Consider the following 23,098-nt stretch of genomic DNA (forward strand, 5'->3'; position numbering starts at 1 on the left):
CACCATTTATTGAAAAGACCATTCTTTCTCCATTGAATCTTTTTAGCTTTCTTGTTAAGTATTAGTTGACTTCCTTGTTAAGTATTGTTTAAGTATATAGCTGTTTACTTCTGGTTCTCAAGTCTGTTCCACTGGTCCATGTGTCTACATTATGATAGCACCACACTGTTTTGATTACTATAGCTTTATAATGTAGTCTGAAATCAGGATTGTGATGCCTTTCTTCCTCAGGACTGTTTTAGCTATTTGGCATCTCTGGGGGTTGTACAAATTTTAGGATTGTTTTTTCTAGCTCTGCAAAAAATGCAGGTGTTAATTTGATGGAGATTGCATTAAATGTATATATTGCTTTGGGTCATATAGACATTTTAACAATGTCTGTTCTTCTAATCCCTTGAGCATGGAATTTTTTTCCCACTTCTTTATGTCCTCTTCAATTTATTTCTTAAGTGTTCTATAGTTTTCAGAGTACAATCTTTTACTTCTTTGGTTACATTTATTCCTAGGTATCTTATTGTTTCTGATGCAATTGTGAATTAGATAGATTCCTTGGTTTCTTTTTCTGCTGCATCATTCTTAGCGTATAGAAATGCAACAGATTTCTGCACATTAAATTCATATCCTGTGACTTTGCTGAATTCATGTATTAGTTCCAGCAATTTTTTTGGTGGAGTCTTTTAGGTTTTCTACATAGAGCATTTTCTCAACCACAAATAGTGAAAGTTTGACTTCTTGCTTGCAGATATGGTTGCTTTTTCTTCCTTTTTGTCTGATTGCTGAAGCTAAGACTTCTAGTACTATGTTAAACAGTAATGGAGAGAGTGGACATCCAGGTCTTGTTCCTGACCATAGTGGAAAAGCTCTCAGGTTTTCCCCATTGAGGATGGTATTAGCTGTAGGTCTTTTGTATATGGCTTTTATGATATTGAGGTATGTTCCATCTATACCTTCTTAGTTGAAAGTTTTTATCAAGATTGGATGCTGTGTTTTGTCAAATGCTTTTTCTGCATCAATTGAGAGGATCATATCGTTCTTATCCTTTCTTTTATTAGTGTGGTGTATCACACTGATTGATTTGTGAATACTGAACCACCTCTGCTGCCAAGGAATAAATCCCACTTGATTGCGGTGCATAATTCTTTTAATACACTGTTGCATTTGATTTGTTAGTATCTTGTTGAGAGTTTTTGCATCTACGTTCATTAGGGATATTGACCTGTAGTTCTGTTTTTTAGTGGAATCTTTGGTTTTGAAATCAAGGTAATACTGGCCTTGTAGAGTGAGTTTGGAAGTTTTCCTTTCATTTCTGATTTTTTGGAACAGTTTGAGAAGAATAGGTATTAACTTTTTTTTTAAATGTCTGGTAGAATTCCCCTGGGAAGCCATCTCTCCCTGGGCTTTTGTTTGTTGAGTTTTTTGATTACTGATTCAATTTCTTTGCTGGTTGTGAGTCTGTTCAAATTTTCTATTTCATCTTGTTTCAGTTTTGGTAGTTTGTATGTTTCTGGGAATTTGTCCATTTCTTCCATATTGCCCAGTTTTGGGGGCCAATATATTTCTCATAATATCTTCTTATAATTGTATTTCTGTGGTATTGGTTGTGATCTCTCCCTCTTTCACTCATGATTTTATTTATTTGGGTCTTTTATATTTTCTTTTTAAGAAGTCTGGCTAGGGGGTTATCAATTTTATTAATTCTTTCAAAGAATCAGCTCTTAGTTTTGTTAATCTGTTCTTTTTTCTTATTTCTGTATCATTTATTTCTGCTCTAATCTTTATTATTTCCCTTCTTCTGCTGGCTTTAGGTTTTATTTGCTGTTCCTTTTCTAGTACCTTAAGGTGTATGTTTAGGTTGTTTATTTGACACTTTTCTTGCTTCTTGAGGTATACCTGTACTGCAATAGACTTCCTTCTTAGGACCGCCTTTGCTATATCCCAAAGGGTTTAGACTGTGTGTTTTCATTTTCAATTGCCTCCATGTAATTTTTAATTTCTCCTTTAATTTCCTGGCTAACCCATTCATTTTTTAGTAGGATGTTCTTTAATCTCTCTATATTTGTGGTCTTTCCAAATTTTTTCTTGTGCTTGACTTCAAGTTTCATAGCATTGCGGTCTGAAACTATGCAATGTATGATCTCAATCTTTTTGTACAGGGATGATTTGTGACACAGTGCATGATCTATTCTGGAGAATGTTCCTTGTGCACCTGAAAAGAATGTGTATTCCACTGCTTTCAGATGAAATGTTCCGAATATGTCTGTTAAATCCATCTGGTCCAATGTGTTATTGAAAGCCATTATTTCTTTGTTGATTTTCTGCTTCATCTGTCCATTGCTATAAGTGGGGTGTTGAAGTCTCCTGTTATTGTATTGTCAGTGAGTTTGTTATTGATTTATATACTTGGGTGCCTCCAAGTTGAGGGCATAAGTATTTATAACTGTTAGATCTTGATGGACAGACCCCTTAATTATGATATAAATCTCTTCTTCATCTCTTGTTACAGTCTTTGTTTAAAATCTAGTTTGTTTGACATAAGTATGGCTACTCAGGCTTTCTTTTGGCATCCATGAGCATGATAGATGATTCTCCATTCCCCACTTTCAATCTGCAGATGTCTTTAGGTCTAAAATCAGTGTCTTGTAGGCAGCATATAGATGCTTTTTTTTTTATCCACTCTGATACCATATCTATATCTTTTGACTGCATTTAGTCTATTTATACTCAAAGTGATTATTGAAAGATATGAATTTAGTGCCATTATGTTACCTGTAAAGTTGGGTGTTTCTGGTGATGTTCTCTGTTCCTTTGGTCTTTTTTTCTCCAAAGAGTCCCCCTTAGAATTTCCTGCAGGGATGGTTTAGTAGTCAAACTCCTTTAGTTTTTGTTTGGCTGGGAAACTCGATCTCCCTTTATATTTTGAATGATAGCTTTGCTGGATAAAGGATTCTTGGCTGTGTATTTTTCCCATTAAGCATGTTAAATATATCAGGATACTCCCTTCTGGCCTGCCAAGTTTCTGTGGACAGATCTGCTGCAAACCTGATCTGTTTTCCCTAGTAGGTTCAGGACTTTTTTTCCCTGGATGCTTTCAGGATTCTTTCCTGTCTGTATATTTTTTTAATTTGACCATGATAGGTCTTGGTGATGGCCGGCTTTTGTTGAATTTAATGGGAGTTCCCTGTGTTTCTTGGATTCTGATATCGGTTTCCTTCCCCAGATTAGGGAAGTTTTCAGCTATAATTTAAATAAACCTTCTGCTCCTTTTTCTTTCTCTTTTTCTGGGACTCCTATGAACAAATATTATTACGTTTTGTGGCGTCACTCAGTTCTTTAAGTCTACATTAATGATCCAATACGTTTCTGTCCCTCTTTTTTTTTTCAGCTTATTTTCCATAATTTTATCTTCTATATCACTGATTCGATCCTCTGATTCATCTACCCTCAATGCCATTGCATCCATTCAATTTTGCATCTCCATTATAGCTTTTTAAAATTTTGGCCTCACCAGTTTTTAGTCCTTTTACCCCTGTACTAAGGGATTCTCTAGTGTCTTCAATGTTTTTTTCAAGCCCAGCTAGTAACCTTATGATTACTGTCTTATTTTCTGGTTCAGACATCTTACTTTTATCTGTATTGATTAAATCCCTGGATGTGACTTCTTCCTGTTTTTTTGGGGTGAATTCCTCTGTCTTGTCATTTTGTCTGGGTCACATGTAAAATTTTTTTTAATGTTTACTCATTTTTGAGAGAGAGCAAGCACACAAGCAGGGGAGGGGTGCAGAAAGAGAAACACACACACACAGGTTCCGAAGCAGGCTCCAGGTTCTGAGCTGTCTGCACACAGCCTGACATGAGGCTCAAAATCACAAACCATGAGATCATGACCTAAGCCAAAGTCAAATGCTTAACTGACCAAGTCACCTAGGTGCCCCTTGACTGGGTCACTTTGTATGTGTGTATGATTGTTAGAAAAGCCTGTTGCATTCCTGCTCCTGAGATTAATGGCTATATTAAGAGGTCCCCACCCTGCAAAAAAAAAAAAAAAAAAAAAAAAAAAAAAAAAAAAAAAAAAAAAAAAAAAGCTAGATCCTAGGTGTGGTTTGGTTCACTTAATAAGCTAGATCCAAAATAAATAAAAATTAAATATAACATTTTTAATTAAAAAAAATGGAAGCTAGATCCTAGTACCCCTACAGCCAAAATCTGAAGCACTCGATGATTAGACTTAGTGTGTGTGAGCGGTTTGTCTGGTCTTACTGGGGAGGGGTCTTCTCAGGCGGACTTGCCCTGGTGGAGATGCACCTGCAGGGTACATGGGGGCGGCGTTTGGTGTTAAAGGTGTCCAACCTTCACTGGTGTTGCTGTTTTGCTCCCTGAAGTTGGTCAGTGCTGATGGATGGAGGGGAAATGTTATCACTCTGATCTCTTATCCATGGAGTGGGGATCTTGTGCCCACCACTCTTCAGGAAGTCCTCACAGAAGAGCAAATAATCACCTCTCTGGGTCTTCAGCTTCTTCCAGATCCCTGCCTTCACCCTGCCTGCATTTGAGCTATCTGCCTGTCCGGTGGTAAAGCACTCCAGTGTTTTACCTCAGGCGGGTGGTTGGGTTTCAAAACTCCAAATTTTAGAAGTCTGCACAGTGTGGACCATGCTGATCCTCTGGGGTTCTTGCTGCACTATGGCTGGTGCTGGCTTGTCCCAGAAATCAGTTGTGTGACTGTGCGGTGCTTCAGAGTTCACAGTGAAGTGCAGCTAAAAACCAGCACCAAGGTTTGCTGCCCTCAGCTGGTGTCTTTGTTCCTATGCTAGGACACAGGGCAGCATGCTGCAGGTTCCTTTGTCCCCAGAGGCTGTGCTGCCACTTCCAAAAGCACTCCAAGCAGGGGAACTGGTTCTGTGTAACCCAGGAGATCCTCAGCCCACACTATCGGCTCCTGGGTCTCCACCCTCCTTCCCCACCAGAGCACCACCAAGCCCACCAGGCACAATCCCAGCGATGGCACGGACTTCCAAAACGTCAGACTCTGCACTCTGCTGTTTATAAAAACTTGCAGTATTCAGCCCCTCTCCCTTTCCCGGTCAGTGGTTTTGGGGAAGACTTTTTCTTGTGCAATTCCTGTGTATGCTTTCTCTCTCTCTCGCTCCTCTCTCCATGATCAGGGCTTCCTCTTCTTTGCAGCACTGCAGCTCTTCTCTCCCCCACGTCAACTCTCTGCAGGCCCTACCTTCCATGATGTGGAGGGTTTTTTCTGCCTCTAGTCACGCAGTTTTGCTCTCCCAGTCCTCAAATCGATTTCTTGGGTGTTCAAAGTGATTTGATATTTATTTATCTAGCTGTGTTCAAGGGATGAGGCAAGACTAGGGTCTCTCAACTCCTCCGCCATCTTAACCTCTCCTGCAGATGTCAGTTTTATTATTTTTTTAATGTTTATTTTTGGAGAGACAGAGAGTGAGCATGGGAGGGGCAGGGAGAGAGGAAGTCACTGAATCCAAAGCAGGCTCCGAATTCTTGTTGCAACAGATATTTCAGGATATAAGAATATACTTGGCAGCCATTTTATATTCAGAAGTACTTTTAAAACACCCATTTTTGAAAAATTAGAAAATAAACAAAACTACAACGGTTTAATTCCACATCTCAAATGTAACTTAATGAAGTTCTGCAAGCATCTATTTTTATTTTTAAAAAAGGATAATATTCCCATAGTTTTGGAACCTGCCTTTTTTCACTCAGTAATGTATCATGAATATCTTTCAAATAGACTTCTACCAATTTCAATTAGTAAACTTTCATAAAATTTTCAATGGTAGAATATTCTTGTGGGATAAATTTATTTAAATATTTGGGTTGGGTTTTTTTTTGTTTTTTAAAATATTTTGAGGGGGAGGGGTAGAGAGGGAAAGAGAGAGAATTCCAAGCAGGTTCCATGCTGTCAGCACAGAGCCTGACATGGGGCTAATCTCACAACCTGAGATCATGACCTGAGTTGAAATCACCAGTCAGATGCTTAACCGACTGAGACACCCATGGACCCCCCCCCCAATTGTTTATTCTTATAAACTCTTATAACTAAATATTTTTAAGACTAGACCCTTAATATTAAATTATCAAAGTAACTAAACTGGAAGGTAAGCTTCCAAAGGTAGCTAAGTTAGGGTCTGGTATAGTACAAGGCTATTTAAAAAGGGAATATGGTTTGTTAATAATTACATTTTATTTAATCATGGTCACAAATAAGCTTTTATGCTTATTATTCACTTTTCCAGTTTTTCTATCTATTTTTTGTTACTTTGACTTCTATCACTGTAATTCTCTTCCTTCCAGACCTTGCAAAAACTGGGTAGTTCTTGTGCTCATTTTGACTTTCACATAAGAGTAATGATTATCCGAATATTTTGGAGATTTTACACAGAAGGTGGATCAGGTTTGTGAATACATCAAGTGTCTAATGTGAAATCTAAAGATGGTGGTGAATACTGTAGTAAAATGAAAATATCTATTAAAAATAAAGATACATTCTTTTTGTTTAGAGACAGCGAGCATGAGCAGGAGATAGGGGCAGAGGGAGTGAAAGAATCTTAAGCAGGCTCCACACTCAACGTGGAGTCTGATGCGGGCCTTGATCCCACAGCCCTAGGATCATGACCTAAGGCAAAATGAAGTTGGACACTCAACCAACTGAGCCATCCAGGTGCTCATTCTTTTTATATATATATTTGCTTATATGTTAACTGTCACCCAAATGTACTTAACTTCAATGGACAAGGTCTAAGGTTTGCCTATTTCCAAATTTTGCCAATTCTAAATTCCTGGTAGCCATTCTGGAGCTGCTATTATTTATAGCATAATATGATTAATTTTGTTATTTTAAATATAGCTAACTTTGTTCTAAAATGCTTTCCCCAGCCTTGAATATTCACCTTTTAAATTGTAAAAATGGACTTCTTGGTAAGATCAAAGGAAATTTAACCACTACCTGTTGTGGTTAGAACCTAACAATTTCAGACAATGTAGGATTTAAAGGAAGCCCTGAATTTCTGTGCCAAACCTATGGGAAGACGGGATAGGGGGACTGTTGGACAGAGAATGAGAAGCGCCAAGGGAAAGGGTATTTAGCCTCTGTCTTCTACGACTCCACATTATTTCAGAATAAAGAAGTTACATTTTGTTTTAATCAAATATTTTAGAAAATACTGTTAGAAAAAATTTACAGAATACAATTCAAATAGATTCAAAGATGCAGAATTCATCAGATTGTTACACAGACCAGTAGGACTTAATTCTCCCTAGATTTTATGAACAATCTTTATTAACAGAAACCAAACTTATTGTCCAAAGTGATAACGTATCAAAGAACTACATATCAAAATATACTGCCATTAATAATAGTTTTTAACATTTTTATTGCATTTACAATGTGTGAAACATTATAGGGGTTTACAGTAGAGGCCAAATATCCCAGCCCTTAAAAATTGAGTAGGAAAGATTGGATGAACCATACATAAATATCTTTGAACACAGGCATTAGAAACATACATATGATTATAATTTTACAGGTTTATACAGGTGACTGCTCTATGTAATTTAACAGGGAGGAAGGGTAAAAGAACAGTGAATAACAAAGTCACTAGGGTGTGAAATAATTACAGCTGGGTGGTACTAAACAAACAAAAAACACAGAAAATACGATTTGTAAAGGCTAAAATGTCCTGCGAAAAACATAGCTATCCCCTATCACAACAGTGAGGTAGAATTCTTCCCACCCTGTTTTCTGGTTTCTTGACCAATTGGGGGGGCTATCCCATCCAGATGGTTCTGTCTCACATTGCTGTACCCAAGACAGACTAGTAGCATATGTTTTTGACTACCCCTTCTACCCCAATTGAACAGAAATAATCTTTTGTTTAATCGGTCTTATTTCACTTATTGAAAACAGGTGGCAAAGTTAGTAACATAAACAAACCAGTGCTGTTTCTTCTAGCTAATGTATCACCATACTTGGGAAGTGCTTGAATCTTTCAAGAAGTGAAACTAATGCTAAAATTTCAGGCATATATACCTGTTGGGGAGCTACTTGGGGCAGACAGGTATTTCTTCTCTCAAAAAACACCAACTGCCAACCATGTTAACAATGCCATTTCTATCACAAACCCACTTCTAATATTTCAAACATGGATCATAAAAATAGTTTACACCTTTCTACACATCCAAAATAGAGTGAAAATCCAGGCCACCCTATAACCACATTGAAAAAGGTATAGCAGTTTCTTTTAAAACTACCCTATGACACAGAAATTCTAACCCTAGGTATTCATCCAAGAGAAATGAAAGCCTACATTCACATAAGACCTATGAATAATCATAGCAGCTTTGTTTATAGTTACTAATGCTGGAAACAGCCCAGGTATTCCTAAATAGGAAAATGGATATACTGCAATATAGTCATACAATGGAAGAATACTCAGCAATAAAAAGGAATGAACTACTAATACACCTAACATGGATAAACCTCCAAAACATAGTAAGTGAAGAGGCTTCTAGAAAGATTACATGCTGTGTGGCTCTATTTACATAAAGATCTAGAACACACAAATTTTGATTTGTGGTAGACAAAAGAACAGTAGTTGCCTTTGGGAGGGTGTGGGGTCAAGGATTGACTAGAAAAGGCAAAATGGGAATTTTCTGAGAACGCTTTACATTTTGATAGCACTGTATACATCTTCCACAACTCAGTGATGCACACTTAAGATTTATGCATTTCATTGTATGCTAATTCTACATAAAAAATGTGGTAAGCATATTATTGAGCTCCAGTTGATATGTATGCTGAAGTTATTAGTAGGAAATGTAAATCTGTCTGCAACTTAAAATGCATAAAAAATAATTTGGATTGATGAACTGATGGGTGGATAGGTATAACACAAGCATAGCTAATGCTAACTATCACCTGGGTGATGAATACATTGTAAAATTTTAATTTTGTATGTTTGAAAAGTTTTATAAAATGTTGGAGACTTTGAGGGTGCAACACTTACCAAACAATGCCACTGAAAATTTCATTATTGATCTCATAGCAAGATAATCATCAGATTCTTCCGACCAGTGTCAATTTAGAAACTTAAGAGCCTGTGAAAAGATATTCCTGAGTGTGAGGTGAGGAATCAGCTCAAATCTACACTGGCTCAAAACTGTCAGTGACATTTTGATCCCCTCACACCTTTTAAAAATAGAATACATATTATCGACCATATATTCTGAGCAAATTTGTTGGCGATGTAGACTAATGTAAGAGCTAAGATAGAAGAAACATTCTTGAGAAATATCAAGCACAGAAACTTTTACCTGACTTCTAAACTAAAAAAGAACTAGGGCAAACTATAATAGAAAAGATGTGCTGACCCAAAACACTATGTGAGGTTTGATCATACCACACAGGCCCCTATGCTCTGAGTGGAAGGACATCTGATTATCCTGTCTCTCCAAAGAAGGACTTATTTGGGGGGTGCCCTAAAGTGATGGCATGTAACTTGTAAATACTTCTAAGGTGACTCCTTCAGATTCACTAAGACTGGCCTCAGACTCCAATAGCCTTTTGTCAGAAGTAGTTTTCCACATGCCTAACTTAAAATCTGTAACAACACTGCACTTATTATCTAGTGGCTGGTAACTATCTTTAGTTATTTGCTAAGAATTTCTATATAATTGTATAGACAGACACACACACACACACAAACACCCTCATAAGAGTTAACAAAAATAATCTTGATTCTTTTAAAAATTTACTCACTGCTTTCAAAATATTTAGTCACAGTTCTGACTTTCCTTTGATCTCTAAGTACTTCATGTTCTAGTACAGGCTCTACTTTTTCTTGAAGCACACGGACTAGTGTTGCCAAGTTTTCAAGTTTGCTCTAAAATATTGCAATCGGGTCATTTAGCATCATCTCTGTCAACGTTTTTCAGTCTTAAAACACACTGCTCTATATTTATGCTATTTCACAGAGCATCCTTAGTTCTAGCAGTCTCTATTACAGGACCAGTCTTTGTTATTATCACTGCCCAAGTTTATCAAGACTGCTCTTCTCTAGCTACAGCGGAACTAATGGTGGTCTCAAGTCATGCTTTTTACCTCTTTTTTAGGATACTTTAACAGATTTGTGCTTTTGTTGTTTCTACAGGCAGATGCTAACTCTCTGAGATCCACTCTGAGTATGACTTTTACTTACTTTTACTTATTTATTAATGGCACTCTGTCATGTCCTGTCAACCTCAAAGTAGATGATACTCCTCACTTGTCTTCCATCTCGCTGGTCTACCATCCTGCCATAAAAGAGTTAATCTGTCAGATCCAGGAGTCCTGTTATTTACTGATGAGCTCACCAACTCCACCCTTAGTATTTCCAGTATGTAATTCTGAATGGAGGGGAAATGGAGCTCAGGGAGGTGAGCATAAACAATGTGCCATGTCTCCCACAACCCCATGCTCGTCATCTGAGAAAAGAGCAAGATTAAAGAATGCTCTATTTTCCATTCTGAAAATATAATTATAGTAATAATTCCTTCCACTTTGGATAACATCATAATTTTCAACACATTTTTCTAGTATGATTGTATTTATAGACACAGAAAAGTTGAGTAATTTTTACAAAGGTCAGTAAATGGCAAAGCCAGATTCTGAAATCAGATATTCAAACTCCACTCTTTCCATTATATTCAGTACAGCTCTTACTTTAGCTTTTTTATGATCTTTACTATTCTTGCCACTATTTATGCTTCTTGGCTAAACGCAGATGTTTCTATAGCACACAATGAAGGCACATAATATCAGATGTTAAATCAGTACTTAACTTTGCCTCATCAAGGTATCTGCTGCCCTCCATACCAGGAGTGTATTTTCCATTTTCTTCAATTGAAGCTTTCTATTTTCAGAACTGAGAGTTAACCTTGGAAAGTTTTCTAATTAGGTTAACTCGGCAGGTATGTTTCAGCCCATCTTCTTAATTCTAGAGGATTTCTCTTCTGGGGATTTAACCAAAGTTATCTCAATCACGTTAACTCTTGTCACTGATATTTACTGATGATAGTTCCCCATATCATTTTCAATAGTTTAGGATGTGGAGAACTTAGCAACCAGAGCATGTGCAGTTCCTAGTAACCACAGGGTTTTACTATGGGAAAAGTACACAGCAATCTCCAACCTCTCTGGCAGGGAACGTGCAACGTAGTAGAGGATTCTGAGTTCTTCCTCTGACTATACCATGAAATACGTTCATATACTGTCACAATCACATCACTGGTTACAATAGGTTTAGATCAGAGAGTATGGTTTGTGCAGACCTATCAGAAAAGTAATTGTCATGTTCACCTTAGATTCTGCCAGCAACAATAAACTAAACAGCACACTCCATATTTCAACTGATGGGGTAATGAAACAACACACAACACTAGGTAACACTCAGCAACCTGGCTAATTTAAATGCCTATAAAGTGAGAGTAGTATCCAATCCTGTACCCAGTGATGAAGCCTAGACCTGCCATCATCATCCTGGCTGGCAGGGTGAGCCGTCTCATCACCATCAGCAATGTGTTGCCAACAATGGGAACTGGGAATGAAGTCAATTTTTTCCTGAAATCAAGGTACCATCTTTGCATCTGCTGGGTCAGACGTGTGAAGAACAGCTGTCAAAACTTATATATTGAGCTAAGAGAGGAGCAAATACACAATAAGAAGGCAAGAGGAAAAAAAATCCCCCAAACCAAAACAAAAAACAAAACAAAACTAGCCCAATGAACACTCCAAGAATTCCCTGAGATGAGCTAAAGTGATGTGGAAAGTTGTGGCATATACCAATAGATGGCATGTAGAAATGATGGTTCTTCCTCCAGTTGTGGACCAACGTCAATTTATGATGTACAAAGAACTCATGATTTCAAACAGACTGCAGTCACTTCCTTCATGTGTACTCTAAGTACCCTATGATGCTACGAAACAAAATCACGTTAGGGCATTGTTGGGTTTTTAATCATAACTGTACGTGTGTGTACAGATATACATATAGAAAGTAGCAGCAAATTTACAAATGAAGAACAATATCATGTCAAAAGCATATTCCATTTCATCTGAAATAGTCAAGTTACAAATAACATTTCCAGATGCTACCTTACTCTTGCTGTAGGCAAATAGCTTAAGGCATATTAACAACTAACTCACTGGACAATTAGTAGTCGAGTTGATGATAAAACTAAGAGCCCCTTTACTTACAGTGTAGTTCTTTTCTAGCAAAGTCTTAATAAAAGCACTCTAATCACTATGAAGTTCAGTAGAATAGATATTGAGTGTAACTAAGTATCTAAATTACCTAATATATAAGTATCTGAAACACCGAATCACTTCCTTATGAGTAGATTCATTCATAAGTCAGTCATAACTTTAAGAAATATATTTAAAACACACTTTAGACTATCATATAAGGGGGACTATTACTAATGCCTACAACAGACCATTCACATACAGAAGAAGTAAAGCAACTATTACATATGAGGAAAAGGCTGGGAACAGGAGAGTCCCACAAGAGTCCTTCCCTCAAAAGAGATTATAATGTAGCAGGCACAGACATCAATAAACAATTGTAGCATGTGGTGAGCACCATTATGAAGACTGAAATGAAGAATCACAAAAGTCCATACTCAGAAGTTAAGTCCTAAAAGACTTGAGAGGATTATCAAATATAGAAAGAATTTCCTGGATGTTTTCAGAAGCAGTGGCAGCATAAGAAAAAAGGGGGCAGAAGTTTCTCCCAGATTTTCTGGCATGTTTGACTATAAAAAAAGGCTGCACCTTTAACCAAAACTGCTCACAGAGAAGAAAGGTGAAAAATATGATACTTCATCTAGGAAATGTCAAGTGGGTAGTTGAAAGTATGGGTCTAGAATTTTGGACCAGATACGTAACAGAGAACACTGGGATAAAACAGAAACCCTAAGGATGAGATACCTCCAGAAGCATTCCGAAGACAGAATCTGAGAGCACATTTGAGTAGATACACTTTAAGTTAAGAGCTGTGTGACTGTACTCACGGTTATGGCAGAGGACAACATCTTCGAGGGTGGAGACACTGTCTAGGAAAGGCTGCTAAATGGTGTAAATGTTGCAGAGACAGAGGAAAAGGAACGCAGACAGAGGGCCAAAAAATTATTCAATTCAGTAACTGAGAGCACACTGAGAAGAGTTTCACTGAAGTGCTATGTTACACCAGGCTGCAAGGTGCTGAGCAGTGAATGGTGAGGATGCAGGGAGAATGGATATGGATTTCTCCGAGAAGTCTGGCAGTGAAGAAGGCTGGAGAAATCGGTAGGTGCAGAGGGATTTTTTTGCATTGCAAGATACATGAACATCACTGAAGACATGAAAAGAAACCAGCATACAATTCTTTGCATAATTTTGTATTGATCACAGATTAAAAAAGTATTTTTAATCTTTTTCAGAAACATTTTCTGAAATAAAAATTAACACAAAAATTAAATACATATTTTACCATTTAAACTTAATATAAACTTAAAAGCACTAACATTTTATAAATTTTATTTCTAAAAGAGTTGTACAATTTTTGTTACTAGACTACTTCAGAATTTTGCTTCTAGTATGAGAAATTAAATTTTATTGACAAATGCTATTTTAGCTCCAGTAAGATTCCTCTGATATAAAGGATTACACTTAAGTAATTATGTATGCCTTCTTCCCCATACCTCCTCCCCAAAGATAAAGTATCTTCAAGGTAGGAAATAATTTGGATAACATTTTTCAAATTGAAGAAGAGAACAATCAGAAATAGTATTCCATTATTTTTAAGTTCTTTAAGATCTAAACTTATTATTTCTCAAAATTAAACATGCTTATTATATACACATGCTTACATATGAATTTCCTGGCTAAAATACATGCAACAAACATGAAAAAAACAAATACTATGCCAGCCTCACAATCCTAAGAATGCCCTTTTAAATAAGGCACTCATGTCTGGAAACAGGATATAACCACCAAATTAAATAAGATGTTTAAAAGAAGCTTTTTATTAAGCACAAACAACTTTTAATACATTATCAATACAAATAGGAAACTGTCTTTTAATGAATATGATATATCAAAGATCTGAAGATTTTCTTCATACTGACACAATAAAAATAATCACTTTTGAAGAATTACAAAGTAAAATTTTTGAGTACACCACTGTCTACTAGTAACAATTTAACTATTATCTAAATTTACTACATCACCTGGGGAGAAAGGTCAACCATTTTTATAGAGAGAATTCCTAAACTCTTATTAGCACCATTCAAAGCTTATTATCAGTTGTTCATCTACAAATTGACAGGTCAGGTAAAGCTTTAAAGCAAGTTTTCAGTGCAATGTTTACAGTTCCTTCTTTTAAGATACTTGGAGTCTATGGTCTCAAAGCATGTTAAATAATTATGCCTTGGTAGTTGCAAAGTGTTAACATGTAGAGAGAAATGTAAAATGGAGAGAAATGAGGCTTATTCTGACTGTGAAATGTATCTTAATGTATTGCAGCTAATGCTGTAGTATGCCAACGACATGCGGGATTATGAACTGCAGATTTGTGGGAAGCTGGTAGCTATTAGCTCTCTGTGGTCATCATTTCAGGATGTCTCAGCTGCTGCCTTTTGAGACTAACCAGTTTCATCCTGTCTCTGATGTGTTCTGCGGTGGAAGCCATGTCACTTGGACTCCCAAAATATTGTTCAGTTCTAAAAATCAAAAGAAACAGAAAAACCCCAATCAGGTTAATATAAATCCACTGACCATAGCAAATTCAAAAGGAAGCAAAGATTACCATAAAAATTATCTATGTGATAAGGCATTAGTTCATTTGCAAACCATACTGTTTATCTTTGAGTAGTAATTTGGTAGGACAAACTTTTTTTTTTTTAATTTTTTATTCTTTAAAAAAAAAGATTTTGAGAGAGAGAGACAGCATGAGTGAGGGAGGAGGAGAGAGAGAGGGAGACAGATAATCCCAAGCAGGCTTCATATTTAATGCAAAGGCCAATGCAGGGCTCGATCTCATGAATCATGAGATCATGACTTGAGCCGAAATCAAGAGTAGAATGCTTAACCAACTGAGCCACCCAGGTGCCCTGCAGAGAAACATTTTTATAAATGGCATAAAATATCCGAAGATATGTTGAAAGAAATAGATTAATTGTATTAAATGTTTACTTATGACAATCTCAATAAACTGAACAATGCAACCCAACAATGAAACCATAAAAGAAACAAACATTGGAGATATTTACTTTTCAGCTTAAGGTGCATAAGCATACACAAATATAAAACCTGTATGTGTCCTTCAATGATAAGGGTTATGTACACCAACTGTATAGCTAATATAGCTGGCAAATAAAATATCCATTTCATGTTAAGGCATCCCTTGGGACTTTAATAGATAAAATCATTTAATGTTATCCTACTTGAAAAGATAATGTATTCGGAGCCACTAGAATCTTTTGGAGCTAGAAGAGTTCTTAGAAAATATCTGGTTACGATCTGCATTTTTTAAGATCAGAAAACTAAGGCCTAGAAATTAAATGACTTAACTAGGATCACACAGTGGGGAAACCAGGATTTGAACCTGAGTCTTCAAGCAGTGAATTCAGAGAGATCATCTAATTTATTTTTCCAGGACAATGTAACAAAAGAGAAATCTGAATAAGCTTATCAAACAAACTTTGTATAGCATCAAAAAGTTATCCTACAAATGGAACAGAATAGTAAATCCACATATTAAAGGTGGTTGTAAAATCTGAACACACAGTACTTAATTCTTCAATCTTAAAAACATAAGGAAATGCCATATGACTATTTGTGGAAGGAGGAGAAGCCCAAGCAAAAATGCCAGTTATAGATGCTCCTAGGCTGACCTGAGAAGAGGAGATGCTGTAACACCTGGCTGTGAAATGTGGAAACGGGAGTGGGGCTTTCCTGGAACAACCAGAAGGCGCCCCTTCAATACTGTTATAAGCTGAATTTACAAACTTTCAGATTTTATTCTTTCATTCACTGCAGATATGTAACATGTATTTAGGTTATTTCTGATGGTTCAAGTTTGGCTATGACCAAAGATTATATAAATGTAGATAATGAATTATATTCTTTCAAGGGAATAAAATCGTATCTTCCCCAAATAAATTCCAAATAATCACATGAAGCTCCTGACACAGTAGTGGCACTTACTATGTATCAGATTCAAGTAATTTATATACATTCAGCTCACATAATTCCCCTGCCCCTGTAACCTGAGGAGGTATGAATAATATATCCCTATTTTATATCCTTACTTTTTAGATGACAGGATTGAGGCACAGAAAGGTTGAGTGGCTTGCCCAAGGTGTTACAGCTACTAAGTGGTAGAGTTGAGATTTAAACCTAAGAAATCTGAGTCCAGAGGCCACAATCCTATCCAGTATGCTATTCTACAATGTAAGATAGATGTATCCAGTGACTTGGCTTCTCTGTCATTTGAATTAAATATCCTCTGGATTACTTCTAAACTATTTTCACTGAGGTCTAAGATCCTCAGGGATGAAGCTCCTTCAGATTCATTTACTGGCCCATTTATTTGCATGAGATTACTTCTTACTTTTACTATCATCTTTTGAAATGTAAAAGGAATGTGGGAATCAGGACCCCATCATTTTACAAGTGAAGAAATTACGAATCCATACAGCATATTGGAAAGAGAATGGGTTTGGAGCCACAAAGACTTGACAGTGTATTCCAATTCCACTTATAAGCTGTGAAATCCTGAGCACCTCACTTAATCTTTCTGAGCTTCAGTTTCTACATCTGTAAATCAGGAATAATCACACTGGTCTAGCACCGTTTGGTCAAAAATAGTGAAATGAAGTGCTTAACTTAGTGTTTGATAAATTATAAGCTCACTATACATTACACCCCTCCACTCCCCTTTCCTTCCCTGGATGAAGCCCAAAGTCACCCTACTCCCTATCATCACAGCCAAGGCTAGAACCCAGGAGTATCAACCTCATCAGTGATCTTTCTTCTACAACAAGCTGTCAAGAAGCACATTTGATAGCAGCAAGTACCAAATCCACTTTTGCTAACAGTTGAGTTTGCATTTCTTTTCATTACAAACTAATTTATTGTAGGAACTGAAGATGTGAACCAAAGCTAATTTACTTGGCTTTTTAAGAAACAGATTTTCCTCTCTTGATGATTTCACTTTAAGACCTCACCAATAAAAAGACAAGATTATAAGAACATGTACCATACCCATCAGGATAAACTACAGGAACAGTTAATCTATCCAAAAGGGATTTCCCAACCGCTTCAATTTCATCAAACTGCTCCTCATCATTAATAGCTTCGGGCTCTTCTGGACAGTCTTGCAAAATCTGCAACAAATAAAATGGTGTCATCAATCAAGAAATATAGAAAGGCAATGAAGCTCATGTAAATTCAGTAGATTGAAGGTATTTTTGTTTTGTTCTTAGCATCTTCATGTACACACCCTTATACAAGATTGATTACTGGTGAAACTGGCTCAAAAAATCCTAACAAAATGAAATACATAATCCTTACTAATAATATATAATGAGAATACAAAAGGTCTACAGTGATTTCCAAGAAAAAATAATACTAAACTACTATTTGGAAAGTAAGTTCAAACTGCACTTACAAAGTATTCCTTCATTCATTAAGTATTTATTGTACTAAATGTTTATTTAGCAGCTTGGGATGGGACTGAGATATAGATTTTGATCTCAAACAGCTTACAGACTTAAAAAACGAAAGAGAGGAGCCTGGGTGGCTCAATTGGTTAAGCATCCGACTCTTAATTTTGGCTCAGGTCATGATCTCACAGTTCATGATATTGAGCCCTGTGTCAGGCTCTGCACTAACAGCACAGGGCCTGCTTGGGATTCTCTCTCCCATTCTCTGTCCCTCCCTTGCCCTCTTCTCAAAATAAATAAATAAACTTAAAAAAAAAAAAAAAACTTTACAAAAATGAAACAAAATATAAATGCAAAACCACATATACTCAAGTATACAAACACAGAACTGATGGGATGACCTAGACAGACACTACAGTTTTTTAAAAATTGACCTGCTGACTTACCTGATGTAAACTGCTAAAACTATAATTCACATATAGGAAGTTCTATAGTCCTTGATAAAATATTACTTTTTCCTTAACTATTACCATTTAAATTTAGAAAGGTGAGGAAAGGGGAAGAGAGGAAGGAAGAAAGGAAGAAAGAAAATGCTGTAATTTATAATAGCTAAGTCTAAAGGTACTGACCCACACTGATCAACATAGTAGCAACCAGCCACATGTGTCTTGTGACACTTGAAAAGCAGCTAGTCCAAATTGAGATGTGCTGTAGATGCACACTAGATTATAAAAAAATAAACATAAAAAATGGGGGAAATGAGAAGTATTTATTTTTGCAACTTTTTTTGCATTGTATTTTACTTAATCCAATCTGTTCATTTCAGCATTACTCATAAAGAGCCTTGTAAGAAGTTCTAGATTCAATTTAAGTATCTTCTCAGTCATTATACTATATGTTACTTAGAGTTATATTTATGCATATTGGTATAAAATAAAACACAGTCAAGAAGAAAATACCATCTGATAACAAAAAGCTTTACAAAGGTTTGAACAGTAAATAACCTATAATTGAGCTTATTATAGGCATGATAAGAAAAAAAGGCCAGGTAACAGCAGAAGGAAAAGAACAGTAATTTTCTATGCAAAAAACTCTCAACAATTTACATTCTTATAGGACCTCTTAAGAGAAGTCTAGACCTTAAAATGTCCTTGCAGAAACAGTTTATTTTTTAAAGTGTTTCTTTAAATTCCAGTTAGTTAACATACAGTGTAATATTAGTTTCAGGTGTACAATATAGTGATTCAACCCTTCCATATAATACCCTGTGCTCATCACAAGTGCATTCCTTAATCCCCATCATCTGTTTAACTAATCCCCTACCTACCTCCCTTCCAGTAACCTTCAGTTTGTTCTCTATAGTTAAGAGTCTGTTTCTTGGTTTGCCTCTCTCTCCTTTTTTCCCCCTTTCCTCATTATTTTGTTTCCTAAATTCCACATATGAATGAAATCATATGGTATCTGTCTTTCTCTTATTTCGCTTAGCATTAAACTCTCTAACTCCATCCATGTGGTTACAAATGGCAAGATTTCGTTCTTTTTTATGGCTGAGTAATATTCCATTGTGTAGATATGCTATGCCTTCTTTATCCATTCATCTATGGATGGACGCTTGGACTACTTCCATAGTTTGGCTATTGTAGATAACGCTGCTATAAATATCAGGGTGTATGTATCCCTTTGGATAAGTGTTTTTAAATTCTCCGGGTAAATAGCTAGTTGTACAATTGCTGGATCATAGGGATAGTTCTATTTTTTAACTTTTTGAAGAACCTTCATACTGTATTCCAGAGTGGCCTCACAGATACATTTTAAAAACAGTATCATATGTAGAACTTAAGAAACACACAGATGAATGTAGGGGAAGGGAAGGAAAAACAAGATAAAAACAGAGAGAAAAGCAAACCATAAAAGACTCATAAATACAGAACAAACTAAGGGTTGATGAGCTTCCTTTTGCCTGAATTACCCCTTCGTATCATTTCAAGGTCTCTGATTAAATGTGATCTCCTCAGAGAGGCCTTTCCTGGAAGACTTGTCTTACCTGCTCTCCACTCCCTCTTTCCCAAATTGAGGGTGGGGGGAAGGGCTAAATGGGCAATGGGTATTAAGGAGGTCACTTGTTGGGATAAGCACTGGGTTTTATACGTAAGAGATGAATCACTGGGTTCTACTCCTGAAACCAATACTACACTGTATGTTAACTAACTTGAATTGCAATTAATTAATTAATTAATTAATTAAATTTTTAAAAAGCTATCAGTAGTGTTAGGAATTGGGCCTCTTAGATAGGAGGGAGGGACAGAAGGAGCAATGTGACTAAAAGAGGGTGGGAGAGCTTCTGAGGTACTGGTAATGTTCTGTTGTTTGAATACTGAGCTGATCACACAGTCATGTTCACTTCATGAAAATTCATCGAACAGACTGAATTCAACAAATTCACTGAACATTTATGATCTGTATATTTTTCTATGTTAATATACTTCAATAAAAACTTTTCATTAAAACAATCAGTAGATAAACAAATTAAGCCATTTTATGTATACTTTCACATTTATCATCATTAGGCCTATTTTAAACCAAAATACTGACCTGTGGAGTTCAGTGACCAACTCAGGAAGAGTTAACTATGAACACTTCCCAACAGATGTACTGCATAACAAGACAGAAACTATCTAATTCCTGATAATAATAATAATAATAATAATAATAATAATAATAATAATTCTTCTATTCTATAGACTAGGCTATCACACTTACATTTAGGTTTCTCATATTTCATTATATTGAACATCCCCCACACATAAACTTTCAATGTGCGAGATCACAACAAAGTTAACTACATAACGAAGCTCCTCCTCAGAGTAGAAATGTAAGGGTTGGTTGGGTGCTATAAATTTTCTCTGTGCAGAGTTCCGAAAAGGGCTCTGCTGAAAATCTGCCCAAATAACACTACACATTTCATTTTTGGTTTCTGGGACTAATGAATTCATTAAATAATAAATTCCAGAATGAATCTTTAAATATAACACATGAAAAAAAGTTTTATTTTTATCCTTACTCTGAGTTGGGTAGTCTCTAGTGTAAACATTATAAAATTACTAAGTGCTCTTTTAAAAATGTTATGACAATTAGTAGTAGATGCAGAGGCAAAGTTTCCTTTCCTTGCGTAACGAGAGATGGGAGTTGTGCCACCCTAAATATAGAGAGCACATTCTGGGCGTCAGGTCTGGAGAGAAGAGAAGCACTGTTGAGAGAGGACTCCTGGATGGTTTTGGATTTCTCCAAGCACAGTATGCCAGCACTGGTATGGATTACTAAGAGGATTTCATCTGAACTCTCTAAGAATACATTACATCTAAACAAACTTTAAACATAGGATTAATAGGAGTTGCAATAAGAAAAAAAACCAAGCGAACTACATAATTATAATATTAAAAGTAATATATTTAAAGACAGGCAATAAATACTACTGAGACTACATTTTTTAAAAAAGCAAACCTTTTCGGCATTTGAGTGAAAGGCAATAGCCATCTCCAGCCTATGTACTCTCTCTTCAGACGCTATCGTAAACTGTTTCCATACTCTGTTCAGTCGAGGAAGCGTGTCCCCAGATGATCGAGACGTGCAGCGCAGAGATTGGCACAACACAACTGTAGCCTGTAGCAACTGTCTTCCATAGTCGTAAGTGCTCTAAAAACAAACAAAAAAAAAGTATACATGAAATTACAATAAAAGAATTCTGAAAAGAGAGATGGAAAAGTGTACAGGAGGACTGTGGTTGCAAATGAGTAACACTACCAGAAATCAATGCGGAATGACTCCACTGGCACTTACTACTATAAATTAACTGCATGCATAATAAAAGATAGGAAAGCAATTCTTTTTAGTAAGTTTCTTCCTTGTTAGGTTTTATTCTCTTATTCCGTTTTCCCCATCTCAGTCTACTTGATTCCACTGGCCAAAAAGAATGTCTGCTCATTCACTAACCAACAAGTGGGTGAAAATGGACGCTTTATAGGGCACTTTATATCCCACACAGGAAACCACAACTGTTCACTGAGAGCTCAATTATTAGGGAAAATAAATTAAGATACTTCTCTGTCTCTCTCTCTCTCTCTCTCTCTCACACACACACACACACACACACACACACACACACACAGTTTATATTGTTATACTAATACTGAGGAGACGAAAAAACTGGGACTTCTACTTTACTGATATTAACACATATTTCTTATTAACTTTAGTGAGTGAGCAGTTGGATTGCCTAAAAATGGCATAGTATGTAACACAGTATATATAATGACATAGTATATAACAGCATTCATATAACATATAAATCAGAGGGAGCATATACAGAACCTGTATTCAGGAGAACATAAACCCTCTCAAGTTTATGCAGGCTAGTTTTGATGTACCAGCTGACACTTTTCTTAGTTCTGTGATATTTCTGAAATAACATGACTAACCTTCTTGGACTTGGAGGGTTATGTTACATTATAATCATGCAGAAAGCTATTCAAACACTGAGCTTGTAGAAAAGGAAGATAACCAGTTCTGCACCTGTGCAACATCAACAAATTTTCTATGCTTTTCCAGTAAAACTTTTGTTTCCTGAGCATCATCACCCAATCTGATGTGGGTCTTAAGCAGGGCATCCAGAAGTTCACTTAGCCATTCTACTGCCTAAATAAAAATAAAGAACAATGAAGCTCGATTCATAACTCTTATTATATCAAAACGTATTTATAAAAAGAAAAATTACTACCATGTGATTAATTAACCCACTAGTTATAACCTAACTTCTTAATAGCTCATTTCATTCAATGCCAAGCTACATGAATTAATGACCTCTCCTCCCCGTCAAAATCTGTAAAATCTAACAAGATGTATTAAAAAGAAGCACTCTTTTATTTTTTAAAAAAGTGTTTATTTTTGAGAAAGCACAAGACGGGGCACGGCGGCGGGGGGGGTGGAAAGAGGGGGACAGAAGATCCAAAGAGGGCTCTGTGTTGACAACAGTGAGCCCAACTGTAGGGCTTGAAGTCATGAACCATGAGATCATGACCTGAGCTGAAGTTGGATGCTCAACCAACTGAGCCAACCAGGTGCCCCAAGAGAAGCATTCTTTTAGTATCATGTGGGGGTGCCTAGGTGGCTCAGTAAATTAAGTATCCAGCTTTTGATTTCGGCTCAGATCATGATCTCACAGGTCATAAGATCAAGTCCCACGTCAGGTTTTGCGTCTGACAACACAGAGCCTGCTTGGGATTCTCTCTCTCCCTCTTGCTCTCTTTCTCAAAAATAAATAAATAGATAGATAAATAAACATTTAAAAAATAAAAAATAAAATCAATATCCTATGATTTGTATTATT

General features: G+C 36.3%; 2 protein-coding genes across 11 annotated transcripts in view; both read right to left on the minus strand.

Annotated features, from left to right (window-relative positions):
* CCDC141 (coiled-coil domain containing 141) overlaps positions 1–9,081 on the minus strand; it is a 226,154-nt gene extending 217,073 nt beyond the window's left edge. For all 3 annotated transcript variants that reach the window (XM_007083895.3, XM_042994800.1, XM_042994801.1), the window contains exon 1: positions 9,039–9,081. The gene's annotated coding sequence lies outside the window, so the exon portion shown is untranslated. The remainder of the gene's footprint in view (positions 1–9,038) is intronic.
* SESTD1 (SEC14 and spectrin domain containing 1) overlaps positions 7,249–23,098 on the minus strand; it is a 151,475-nt gene continuing 135,625 nt past the window's right edge. For 6 of the 8 annotated variants that reach the window (XM_042994805.1, XM_042994807.1, XM_042994806.1 and 3 more), the window contains 4 exons: positions 22,285–22,407; positions 21,217–21,408; positions 17,315–17,436; positions 13,561–14,769 (listed from right to left, as the gene is read on the minus strand). In XM_042994805.1, the coding sequence (XP_042850739.1) occupies positions 14,640–14,769; positions 17,315–17,436; positions 21,217–21,408; positions 22,285–22,407 (567 nt within the window). In that variant the 3' untranslated portion in view covers positions 13,561–14,639. Of the gene's footprint in view, positions 10,324–13,560; positions 14,770–17,314; positions 17,437–21,216; positions 21,409–22,284; positions 22,408–23,098 lie in introns of those variants that run through there. The other 2 variants (XM_042994804.1, XM_042994803.1) reach the window with 2 other exon arrangements.

This window comes from Panthera tigris, chromosome C1 (assembly GCF_018350195.1).
Source record: "Panthera tigris isolate Pti1 chromosome C1, P.tigris_Pti1_mat1.1, whole genome shotgun sequence".
In the NCBI taxonomy this organism is placed as follows: domain Eukaryota; kingdom Metazoa; phylum Chordata; class Mammalia; order Carnivora; family Felidae; genus Panthera; species Panthera tigris.